Source organism: Camelus ferus, chromosome 2 (assembly GCF_009834535.1).
Source record: "Camelus ferus isolate YT-003-E chromosome 2, BCGSAC_Cfer_1.0, whole genome shotgun sequence".
Taxonomy (NCBI): Eukaryota; Metazoa; Chordata; class Mammalia; order Artiodactyla; family Camelidae; genus Camelus; species Camelus ferus.
In genome coordinates, this window is record NC_045697.1 from 70,337,417 (window position 1) to 70,350,923 (window position 13,507).

The window sequence follows — 13,507 nt, forward strand, 5'->3', positions numbered from 1 at the left end:
AAAGGGAGGGCGATGTGGCCTGGTGACCACACACACCTGCTCTGTGGCGGCCCGACACACTGCGGGTGAGGGGTGGCTCTGGGCCTCCGAGGAGACGCGGGAACTGTACTCACTGAATTTCCTGTGCCGTTTCCTTCCATAAAGCTGAGCAATATGCTGTTAGATTTCAGCCTTTTAGTGGCTCACGAGCATGACTGTCGAGTTGGACTAGTTGGACCAGCAGCCACGGTGGCACTGCAAAGGCAAAGGCGAAACTCTTATCTCAGGTTGTTACGTGTTTTTTGTAATTGAAGCTATTTTCATTTCATACATTACCAATGTATTTTACACTTTTGTGTATTTTACATTTCTCAGTAAATACTTGATTGTCATAAACTGGATTCCCTTAATGGAAGCTGAGGACAAACTAGAGATAACCGGTACATTTTGTAGATTAAGAATTTGCCCTCTGTCTCCTTTTCCAGCCTCATCTTACCAAAACTAATCCTTGCTCTTTGATACAAAAAAATGAAGAAATGAACCTCCTTATTTTACAGTTTCCCTCTAGTACTTACCACAGTTATAATTTTACTTCCATATGAACCCAGATAAAAGAGGGACATGTGAAAAAATTCAAGTGTCAATCAATAAAGGGGAAATACAAGAAAGTAGCATTTATGTGCCTACAAGAAGAAAATGGAGACTTCTTAAAATGGAAAAAAATTGAAATGGTCATAGATTTATTGGGGGAAAGACATAGACTCATTGCTTTGAATTGATGGCATAAAACTACAGATGACAGTGACAAAGCCACAGTTTGACTTTGATTTATCAATCTTGCCATTTGGGTATGCAGATTGTGGGAAATGGCGTAGGTGTTCTCTATAGGTTAACCTGCATACGCTTTTGATCCAAATGAATTTTACATCTAGAAACAGAAAAAGCTTGCAGATGAGATTAATAAACCAATTCTCTCTCTCTTTCTTTCTTTTCTATCTATTTATCCATCTATCTATCTATTTATCTATCTATCTATCTATATACATATGTATATACATATCTTTAAAGAATTCTGATTTATTCTATGTTTAAAAAAATTTGGGGGGGATTAGTTTCAAATCTACAGAAATGTTGTCAGAATAGTACAAAAGCTCATTGTCTGGGTGAGTGGTCAGATAACTCTTCACTGTATTTGTTCTCTCTCCTCTCTCTTTCTCCTCCATTGAATTGATGCCCCACCACTCCCTAAATACTCCAGTTATATGTCTCCGAAACTGGAATACTCTGCTACTGTAACAACAGACAGTTCAGCCAATGAGAAAATCAACATTGACTGAACATGGCCAGGAAGTCTACAAACTTCATGTATATTCTGCCAACTGCCCCCTGCCATGTTTCTTTTCCCTTTTTGGTCTAGTATTTTGTCTAGGAACTTGCATTACATTTAATGGTCATGTCTCTTTGGATTCCTTCAATCTGGAACGGTTTTGGTACTGCACTATCTCTCAAGACCCTGATTTGTAAAGAATATGTGACTTTTATTTTACAGGATGAACCTAAACCTGGGTATGTCTGATGTTTCCCCGTGACCAGAAATGTCTGGTGTTGCATTCTCAGCAGGAACATCACAGACACGATACCATGGTCGTCTTAGTGCCTAATATCAGAAGCCATGCAATGTTGATCTGTTCTACCTTTTGATCTTACATTTGTGTCTACTGATTTCCACTGTAAGGTCCTCAATTTTCCTTTAATAATCAAGTCACATTTGTATGCAGGGATTCTAAGATTCTACACTAATAGTCTGTTCTTCATCAGGTTTCCCACATCAGCCTTAGTATTTGTTTGTAACTTCTACCTCAGTCAGCCATCACACTAAGGGCTGCCAAATGGTGACTCCTTATTTGCATCACTCTTTTTACATTTATTAGTCGGTATTCTCCTGTAAGGAAGAGATTTCCCTTCTCCCTATTTGTTTGCTTCAGGATGGACTCATGGATTCCAATTTTAGTTAGTGGTTTTAAATCTGATCATCTCATTATATGTTGTGATGCAGAAATGGTCCCAGATGTGGCCAGTGGGACTCCTTCTTCTGTCTTCTTCAAGCTGTCTTCTGTATCCTTTTGACATGTGCCCATCATTTGCTAAACATTATTTTCAGGGATAACGATACACTCCATATTTTATTAATCCCATATTCCAGCCCTGGAATTAGCCATTTCTTAAAGGAAACTTGGTTTCTTCAGGGGAGGATAGTATTTAGAAATAAATATCTGAGTGCTCAATGTGGATGTTCAATGTGATCATTACTACTGAGATGTCACTGCATCCAGGCCTTTTCAGTGAAAAGAGCTAGAAATTTATGCATATATATATATATATAGGCATATACATTACAACTATATATATACACAACTATACAGCTTTACAACTATATATATATATAGGCATATACATGTGTGTACACATACACATACAATTATAACTGTGTGTTTTAAACTTGATTTCAAGTTGAAATTTTAAGTTCAATCCTATGCCTTGGAATTCTTTCCAGCAGGCTGTTTATATGTTGTAAATTCCTCTTTGACAGTAAGAAATGTGGTTTTTGTTATCTTCAATATATTTCCTTATATGCTCAATGCTTACAATGTTTCCTCATTTTAACCAATTTTCTCATTGCAATCAATTTTCCAACCATTCAGTAGCCTCCTCTGCGCCCACCCCCTTACCACTGGTCTTGCTTGGACTCTGGACTCACTGACATCTCCAAGGTGGGAAAGGATGGGAGGGCAGGGAAGAAAAGATAGGAAAAGGAAGGGGAGATGAGAAGGAGAGGGAATATCCCGATAAGATATTTGATAATTCACAGAACTCCTATAGCTGGAGTTTTAATAGCCCAATTTTTTAATGTGACATGATCTGTCCTTACTGGATCTTAAAGCAGCAAACTCATTGGCAACTAACACCATTGATAAAGGTAAAAAAATCAAAGCCACTTGACCACAGCAACTTTAAGTGAATTTCTGATTTATTGATCATGATATTTAGTGATCAGAGTAATCAGAAAGAGTGGTATTACAACATGGGTTGTAAATGCTTAAGACAAGGAATTAGTGACCATATGTGCCAGCAGTGCACCCAAATAAAATTGCAGACGACAAACCTTGTTTTTTTTTTTCTAAATGGAATAGCTATGAGATAGATTTTAATAGATATGATGTAGATATATTGCTTTTGATTTTTAACAAATGTCCAAGCGTCATGTTTGGGAGACAACATAAAGAAATGTAAGCTGAGTGTTAGAACAGTTAAGTGCACTGCGGGTGCTGATTTAACTATACAGAGCTTTCAGTAAGTTCAGGGAATAATCAAAGCACAGAATATGAAGATATGAGATGCCTCTTTCCCCCACACTCTGCCCCATCTCAGGAAATAGAACTGCTATTCACCCTGTTGCTCAGGTCATGCACCTTGAGATTATCCTTGATTTTTCTATTTATCTTACTCTTTGCATCAATTCATCAGTTAGTTCTGAGGGCCCTGTGAAGATCTATAGAGTCTGAGATTTTACCTGTGTGTAAGATAACAAGTCAACCTTCCACAGTTTCATGGATGCTGGCAAAAGCCATGAGGCTGTTGGGTCAGAGATAAAGGGCTGTTTTTTACAGTGATAGCAGTATCCAGAGTATCAGTATTTGCACCAGTTCCCACGGGGTGATGGCAGTAAAGTCAGGTTACACTGCACGTGCTGCAGGTCAAATTACAGCACAGGAACCCTGATTTGGGGGAATCCAAATCTTTTATAACAAACAGTAAGCCTGCCTAGCCTTTGTTGTGGAGGGTGTCTTTATTTCCCAGGGCAGCCGTAATAAAGGTTTGCCACAAACTGAGTGGCTGAAAACAACAGAAATGTATTCTCTTACAGTTCAGGAGGCCAGAAGTCTGAGATTAAGTCAACGGTAGGTTTGGTTATATCCAGGGGCTCTAAGGGAGAATCCACTCCATGCTTCTCTCCTAGCTTCTGGTGGCTCTGAAAATCGCTGGTGTGAATGAGGCTCTCCATATATTGTTCCTTGAGCACAACTCCCTGAATACAGTTTCTATCTGTGACCTATGAGACGATAGAGACAAGGCATCTGACTCCACACATCCAATATGGGTGGGACGGGCATGGAAAACTCCCATAAACATTTCAGTTCAAAAAGGGGGAAACATGGGAGCCACAAAGGAGTTCTCAGTCCAAAGCAGTTCTGAGGTCTAGCCAGGCAAAGACTGGAAGTTCCTTGGTTGAGGTCTGGGGATGATTCTCCATGGCTTTTGGGTCCATCCTCTGTGCTCTTGGTTCCACTCTCTGATTCATCCTTCCTTTCTTCATGACAGGTAGCATGTGTTTGCAAGTGAGTAGTTTTCTTAGCCTGCATCTTGCAAGTAGGAAACTGGGGGTCCAGTGACCTCTTTTCATTTTGTATCATCTCTGTCCCTTTGGGTTAAAGCTGGCAGTAATTTTTGCTGATATACTTCTCTCAAATTTTTCTGGACATCCTGTGATGCTCATTGGGGTTCACACCATTAGACAGAGCTGCAACCACACATCCCTTTTCTATTTTTCTTGGCTCACCATTTTCATCCATCCTTTTAAAACCTGTACGCCCTGCCTTACATCATTCCCTAGTCTCTTTCTGTTCTTTCCCTGTGCACTTATTACCATCCAATACATCACATTTTACTTACTTTTAATTTATTGTCTGTTCCTTCATTTTCCACCCTAAATATAATATAAGCTACAATAGGCCAGTGAATTTTGCTTCTTTTGTTCACTCTTTTATTCACAATGATGAGAACAGTGTCAGACACATTCAAAATAAATACTAAATAAATTAAATAATTTCAAAAAGGATTTGAGGAGTTTCAAAACAGACACTCATCTGCTGTGAAACCTTGTAACATATAGAAATATGTGCAGGATCATCTGTTCATGAAGCAGAATCAATAGAGATGATTTTGGATGCCCTAATAAGAGGATAAAAAATTTAAAATGCCCCTTAAGACACACACATACACACACACACACACACACACACAAAGGTTGACACGAAGACTTTGCCATACGTTCTTGTGAATGACCAACAACTCCCTAATGACAGAAGAGACATGTTGTCAAAGTTGAAATTATATTATGGAAATTATTTAGAATAATATATAATATACATAATAATATATAACTTGTAAGTATGAAGTTATAACTTATATTAATTAATATAACTTATATTAATTAATATGGACAAAATTATAAGTTATAACTTCTATTTATAACTTATAATTTTGTCCATATTGGATTATGCTATTTTCTTCTCTCTTGTATCTTCAATGTGACAATAAAAATATTTAATGATCTTTGTTTCATAGTTACAGTGATTCTAAATTAAAGTCTGCAAAACCCCTTCTGTTCTTCAAGTCTTCAATCCCTGATGGGTTTGTTTGGCTGAAAGAGTGAAGTTAAAAAGTCTGTTTCCAAGCTCCTCTCTTGGTCTTGGAATCAGTGATAGAACTTTACCTTTCACGGCAGCACTGGAGAGCTGGGGTTTCAGGTTTGAAGCTGCACTCTTATCTTCTCTTAGAAGCAGAATCACATCTGAAAGGGAAGTTGTCAACCCCACTGTACTTTTTTTTCTCAATGTATAAGCTCCTTCCTACTCAGCTGAGTGTGGCCAGGAGATGGCCTGGGGCCCCTGCACCGTCCGTGCTGCTGGAGCACTTTGTGGTCTTGCTGCATTTCAAGTCTGCCCCACAGGATGTAGTTCCCTGTCAGCCATGGATACCTGCTGAACTGACATCTCAGAAAGTGTTTGCCACGTTTCTGGAATCAGTAATGGCCATGCTGATTCAGTTGTTGGACAATATAAACTTGTTTGGGCATCAATCCATTCCTGGTGTATAAGCTACTGATGGGAAAGGACTTCACTTAGGAGGGCTTCTTGAGGAGAGCTGAGTGGCATGTTCGAGCTGCTAGAGAATATTGATGTCAAAGCTCCTGCTAATGCACCGGTTCTTTCAGAATCTATCCCCCTACTGCCAGCCTAGGCTACCGATGTGGGTTGAGTTTTGTCCCTCCTAAACTCATATGTCAGAATCCTAACCCCAAGTACCTCAGAATGTGACTGTATTTGGAGACAGGATCTTTACAGAGGTAATTAAGCTAAAATAAGATAATTAAGGTGGGCCTTAATTCAACATGATTTGTGTCCTTATTAGAAGAGGAAATTTGGAGACAGATGTGCAGAGAACAAATGATGAGAAGTGACAGGGAGAAGACAGTCATCTATAAGTCCAAGGGAAAGAAGAAACCAGCCCTGCTAACCCCTTGATCTGGAATATCCAGCTACAGATGCGGAGGAAATCAAATTCTGTTGTGTAAGCCACCTGGTTTGTCATATTTTGCTATGGCAGCCCTAAGCAAACTGTGAGTTCCCAACTTCCTTCATCTTCTGAAGGCCCGCTGGCTCACCCAGACCTCTTTAGGGAGGAAGCTGGAAGTACCATCTGACGGTCTTTCACTTCTGTAGAATCAGCTGAGAGTATTGCGAAAATGGACCAGGGCTATGGGTTCTCCAGACCGTGGCAGAGCAGGGCAGGACCTCCCTCCCATTTTAGAACTGCCCCCATATTTCTGCCCAAATGGCAAACATATTCTATTTTCTACATCCTCTTTTGTTTCTGTCTCCATTTTTTCCCTTTTATAAACAGCCAAGATCTTATTGGTCAGCTTGCAATCCTAGTTAATTACCCAATCCAGTTATATTGCACCACTCAGAAAAAGTACATGTCAGAATGACTGAAAATAAGTTAAAAGACTAGTGACAGTACATTTTTCCCCTATACAACAGAGACCTATAAAGGACACCCTTCATCTTTAAATCACATGCATCTCATCCTGAAATGCCTTTCTCATAGAATATACTCATTCCTCCTACATCTGAACCATATCTGAAGTATATCCTCACACTATTTGTCTTCTTCTCTCTCTCTTTTTTTTTGCAGCTCTTGGTCATAATGGGAAGCGTCATTTCTCTGCTTTACATCTGGCTGTTTTCCCAGAGCTTCCATTTCCATGTGGCACATCTTTATGCTCACTTTGGGTACCCCAGTGCTCAGCATATTGTTGGCCAGAGATACTTGAAAGGTAACTTCTTTGTTCCTCTGGTGCTCATTCTACTAGTTGAAAGGGATGGGGAGGGGTTTACTGGTTAGGTTTCTGTATCTATAGGTTCATAGAAGATTTTAGTATCAAGCAGTTAACTGAGTCCCTTTTTTTCTGTGATACTTTTTGGTTTTTCCCAGGAGCTGGTGTGGTGAAGGATGAAGAGATGGCAATGCATTGGTTTAGGTAAGAAAGACGACATTTGCCAAAAGCAAAACTCTAGAGCTATCACTTGAGAAAGTGCTGAAATACAGAATCTTATGATTTTGGTGCTTTTCCCCTATAATAAAAATAAGGTAAAGTTTCTTAATATTAAAGTCTTGGTAACTTCTTTACTTTTTCCACTTGATGGTGAGGTAAGAGTAGTGATGCAGGTGATGTGGCTGATGCATTTAAAAGAAGCCTAGGAGTTTGGGGTTTTCAAGCATGAGCCACCCATTCTTCTTGCTTAGCCCTGCAATAAACCTTCTTCTGCTCCAAAAAGTAAAAATTAAAAATAAAAGAAGTCTACACAGTGTAAGCAAACAATAGATTAGCTTTAAAGGAACTAATTTGGAGAATATGTACCGTCTAGGTCAAGATTCAGAACATCAATAATTTAACAGTGCTCTGTATTAGCATTACCTTGTTTATTAAAGTTTTGAGCTCCTGTGATCATAAGAGACAAATTCACATGAAATTTAAAAGTAGAAATACATCTTACCTTTCATTTATTCCATCTTTTGCTCTAAATTTTATTCAACTGATTTGTATTCAGTGTGCAAAATTTTCCCCAGGCAGCTTCCGTGGCTCTGATTGTGTAGCATCGGCTTGTTGAGTCCTCACAGAAAAATAGTTCATATTATATCTGCAGTTTCAGAAAGTAGGAATAACTTTGGAAACATACACTTGAACACTCTATCTGACACTCCAAATGTTAGAGAATGGAAATAAATAAGCTCTGAGATGTTAGAAACTCCATTCTACATGGAGACTGTGGCAGAAAGCAAGGACAAGTTAGGTCGAAAGCCAAAGTCACTTAATATAGAGAGCTGGCTTTGGGTTCATGAAGTCTCAATTTAATCAAAAGTGGAAACCCCCAAGGTGGCATTTTGCAGCAGTGCTCTCTAAAGCTATATTGTCCAATATGCCAGCCACTAGTCACATAGGCCACTGAGCACTGGAAATGTGACTAGTCTGAATGCAGATGTGCTGTGCATGTAAAGTACATACTGAATTTCCAAGATTTCCTAAGAAGGAAGGAATATAAAATATCTCATTAAGAATTCTTTATATTGATTTCATGTTGAATGGTGGATATAATTATGTGTTGGATATATAGAGTTAAATAAGATATATTACTTAAATTAATTTTAGTTACTTCTTTTAAAACTTCTAGTGTGGCTATCAGGAAATTTAAAATTACACACAGCTTGCATTATATTTCTGTTAGGTAATGCTGATACAGAGTCTCATGATTCTGGGAAGTGTCTGGTTATCTGCGAGAAAAGTGAGCACGGCTATGGTTTTGGCATTGCCCGTGTACTGACGAGACCATCCTTCTCAGATGTTCCCATTTTTCTCGCTAGACCAGTGGGTGACACACTTGGCTACACAGCAGAATCCCCTGGGGAGCTCTTGAAACATGCTAACGCCCAGCTCCAGGTCGGCTGAATTGTGCAGAAAAAGCTCCTCAGGTGACGGTGCTGTGCAGCCAGGTCCAACCACTACTCTAGAAGTCTACACTGGTTTATAAAGTGAACGCAAACCAGCAGAGGAAACCGTTTTAGTAACACACTTCAATATGAAGTTTGAAATGGATATTCTGATCAAGATCACCTGCCAGCAGAAGAAGTACCTTTGAGAATCATGGATGGAATGACACAGCTCCAGAGTGGCTACATGAGGTTTGTGCTCACGTGTACCTAGCTGAAGCCCTTGCTGCTGAGTGGAGGCCACACACCTGTGGCACTGGCTTCCCCAGGTGGGCACTGGTTAGAAATGCAGCACCTGAGGCCCTACCCTGGCCCTACTGAAGCAGAATCCTCATTTTAACAAGATTCTGCATTAAAGTTTTGGAAGTGTTGCCCAAAACAGTAATTTGTAAGCCGGGCCTTCCTTACATGGGACCTTACAATTAAAGAGCAGTTTGAAAATTGTTCCATCTTTCAGTGATGGATTCCACTGTCAGAAATGGGGTGGGAAAAGCATCACAAAGGCAAGATCCCCCCCAGTGTATTTTAAAAATAGATTTTATAGTTTATGACTTATAAAATAACTTATGCCTAATGAGGAAAATATTGAAAACACCAAAAATCACCTGAATCATAGCACAGTAAAAAATACTTTTGACATTTCAGTGAGGATTCTTGTAGACTTTTTTCAATTAATGTATGTATAATATACCTTAGTTTCCTTGAATATTTCACTGTTTTTGCTTAGTCCTTTTTCTGGTTTCTTACTATCACAGACTGCTGCTGGGAAGAGCCTTTCATATACATCTTTTTGCACATCTGATTATTTCTTTACTAAACAAAAAATCACTAAAAATGGAATTACCAGGTCAGACAAGCATCATTTCTAAAGCTTTTGATATGTGTTACCAAACTATCCTGAAAATTGTCCAATTTCACTCTAGTATAAATGTTCATCAGCTTATGAATATTATTTTTAATTATTTGTTGTATTTGCCAACTCAAATAACAACAAAAAGTGCCTCATTCCATTTTTTTCTTGATCAGTTGTGAAGCTTTCTTTTCTAAATATCTATTGTAATTTAAATTTTTTCTTTTTCCTGCAAAAAGCCTATTCATGCAGTCTGCCTGCTTTTCTACTGGATATGGTTATGTTCCTACTCACTTTTCAGAATGTTTGTGTGTTAAAAATAGTAAACTTTGTACATTTTTTTTGTATTTTGGGCAACTTTTTTTCCCCCAATTACAATTAATAGGAAAAGAACTGCAAAGTAACAAGGCAATAATTATATAGTTTGTACTGTCTGACATGATGGCCATTAGCCACATGTGGTCATTTAAATTTAAATGAATTACAATGAAAAATTCAGTTCATCAGTTGCACTATCTGCATTTCAAGTGTTCAGTAGCCCCATGTGGCTAGTGGCTACTGTATTGGGCAGCACAGACATAGAACATTTCCATCTTTGGGGAAAGTTCTGTTGTAAAGTTCTGGCATATTACATTTATAGTTCAGCAACTGGAAATAGTGCTTAAGAATCAGCTACATGTTACTGAATTCTTAACATTCCCAGATGGTCCTCTGATTTCCTGTATCTTTTGGAGAGAAAAATTATTCTAATATTTGGAAAAGCTGATGAACAGGTTTGGAACAAATAAGTGATTTAAGTATTCTAACAACATCAGTTTTTTAAAAAGTATTGTATTTGTTTCAAGTAAGATACATTGTTCTTAATGAAAGAGGCCTATTAACATTTGTCCAGATATATGGTATGATGGAAGTAATGGTTTCCAGTAATGGTTACATATCTGTATTGGCACTGCCCTTGGTTTTATTAAGGGGGTGCATCTTCATAAGATTATTTCCTTGTTTTTTACTGCATACTCCTCCCCAACCCCATCACCACTCCCCTTTCCTTTTCCTTTCTTTTTCAGACAAGCCTCCCAGCAAGACCATCCTCATGCTTCCTTTAACCTTGCAGTAGGAAAACTGAAAAACATGACTGGATCCATGGCAGTAGGGTAAGGAAACTAGCTGTCTTCTCCCTTCCAGCTGAGATGACATTCTTTCTAAACCTGCCCCCATATGTTACCTGCAATTGACAGACAAAAGCATTTTATATATAGTTCACTTCCCACACTTGCCTTTTTATCTACTTATATGGCTATGAGTTATAATAAAAGTACAAAGCAAATGAATCCAAGATTCATGCACATGCATAAAGCCCACTGAATACATTCTTAAGGTCCACAAGCACGAGATGAAAGGCCAGGTTATTCCATGATCCTTACGGTCTCCTGTGAATTTCTCAGCTCCCTGGAGTACCATCTTTACAGCCTTAGAGCATTTTCTTATAAACAGCATGGAACAAGTAAGAATATGAAGATGGACAGCCCTCCTTGGGTACAAATTCCCCTTGTGTTTGTTGGACTAATCCTCTTCTAATTACTCACAGTTATCAGGAGAAATACTTCTATTTTCTCTGGGGAAGTTTTTCTTAATGTTTTCGAATAGTTCATAGTTTGTGATATTTTTATGCAGCTATTTTGAGTCAGAGACATTTGATAGGGCCCATCAAATAAACCACTAAACCTGCAGCTTGTTTTTTTAAGCAATGTAACTGACATATACTCCATTGCCAAGTAATGTGTACAACCCCCTCCCGCAACTCCATCCCTTAATCTCCTTCAAGCTGAGGAGGAGGCAAGGTTCAGAAAGAGGGAGTCTCGGTGAAGGGCTGGAAGATGGGGTGAGTCTTGGAAATTGGTATAATACTCAGGGCTATTGGTTGCATGCGTTACTTGGTAATGAAACTTTGAAATGACCATTTTGAAACCACCAACTCAAAATGGTGCAGTCAATATGTTCTCTTTTACAGCTGCTGGTTGGCAGTTTTACAACTGACTGATGGTAGGTTGAATGGAGCCCCTCTCCAGTTACCAACCCCAAACCAAAATACAAAATTTGCTTGCAAGAGAGGAGTGTGTCAGACATTACCTAAGAGTCTTGGCTAGGAAAACCTTTCCTAAATAAGGCAAAGTGTCCAGCTGGACTCTGATGTTGTAATACAATTTCTTAGGGTAGCTTTGATTTTATTATGAAGACATTCATGATGAAACCCAGGTGAAATGGCATGTGTTTCCCTTAGTACCTTAGAATGAGTCTAAACAGGTGTTAACCTGGCCCTTAGCCTAAACACTTGGACATGCAGGTTCTTTTGGTGTACTCTTTCTTTACACTACTAAGTAACTGCCTTTCCTAGGGACGTAGAGATGCTCCTTAATGTTGCTGCAAGACAGGGGATCCAAGAAGCCCAGGAACTTCTGGAGAATGTTATCGGGACAAAAAGCAAGCTCTTGCCAACTAAAAGAATGGGGAGTTTTTATAAACACTAATGTGTATCCTGCATACTCTTTCTGGAATAGAAAATGTGACTCTCACTTGTCCATTGTGGTCCTGCACTGCTTTGTGGAACTGTCAGTGGAAGTGGCTTTTAGTTAGTTTTATACGCTGCTGCGCCTTCAATCGGCTGTTCAAAGTCCTTTATGCAAGGTGTCGTTTACATGTTTTCCTGAGACCCGAGTTTGACCTCTTCTGGATGGAGGAGTATTTTCTTTGGATTTCGTTACTGCTAAGTTTCAAGCCAGTAAGCATTCTCTGAAGTGGTGGGAGGGAAAGAAGGAAGAAACCTGTCACACCAGAGATCTGGCTTCTTGGATGTGAGAGTTGGCACCCACAGATCCCCTGTGAAGGAACTAAACTCATCATTAGCTTCATCATGTGATATTCTGCTTAAAATAAACTTGTTTGCATCTCTCCACATTTCAATTTTCTGCTCTATTAAGTTTCTATGGTATTTTATTGTATGCATTTTTTTTTGTCTTACAGAAAGGCTTTTATGGGCAAAAATTAAAAGGCTGTGAATATTATCAACAAAAGGGAAAAGGTTGAAGTATTAAGAGCTCACAGTTATTGAGCACCTGCCCTGTGGAAGGTATTTTCCTAACTGCTTTACAAGTATGTCAGCCTTCACTCGTTGTAAAAGCCTTATAAGGCGGGTAGTATTATCATTCCCATTTTACAGATGTGGAAACAGAGGTGTGGAGAAGTTAAGTAATACGTGCAGGGTCATAGAGTGAGTGGTAGAATAGGGTTTTGAACTTCTTAACTAGTTTGTCTAACATTATTCCCCCGAATCATTAATATCTCCTTCCTAATAAATTCAAAGATGCTCCAAGAGCTAGTACATGGGTTTGTTACTAGTACACAGTGAGAACAGCCCTTACCCAACAACTCAGCCCTAATATTATTATTATTTTTTTAAGCACAAGCTACATACTCTTATCCTTTAAAGGGGTATTTTTAACCATAAATATAGTGAGCTGTATTTATTGCACTTAGGTTGTAGCAAAATTCTCTCCTGGGAATATAAATTCAGAAATAATGTGAGGATGACAAAAGTGCCACATTAAAATTCAACAAAATGATTCAGCTGTGTTTAAAATACTTGTTTTGCTTTGAAGTGTCAAGTTTACTCTATCTGCACATACACGATGACTGAATCTCAAGCTCTTTGTCCAAACTTGAACACATAAACTTTTAAAGGGTGTAGATAAAATGGTCAAAGGTGTTTTTTTCTCCTGATTTTATATTTTA

The 13,507-nt window shown here is 38.7% G+C and overlaps 1 protein-coding gene across 1 annotated transcript in view; it reads left to right on the forward strand.

Annotated features, from left to right (window-relative positions):
* Positions 1–13,132, forward strand: part of LOC102517997 — a 47,215-nt gene extending 34,083 nt beyond the window's left edge. Inside the window, exons 3-6 of the mRNA XM_032460554.1 lie at positions 7,018–7,159; positions 7,318–7,363; positions 10,786–10,872; positions 12,114–13,132. Coding sequence (XP_032316445.1) covers positions 7,018–7,159; positions 7,318–7,363; positions 10,786–10,872; positions 12,114–12,246 — 408 coding nt within the window. The 3' untranslated portion in view covers positions 12,247–13,132. The remainder of the gene's footprint in view (positions 1–7,017; positions 7,160–7,317; positions 7,364–10,785; positions 10,873–12,113) is intronic.
* Positions 13,133–13,507: the final 375 nt, after the last annotated feature.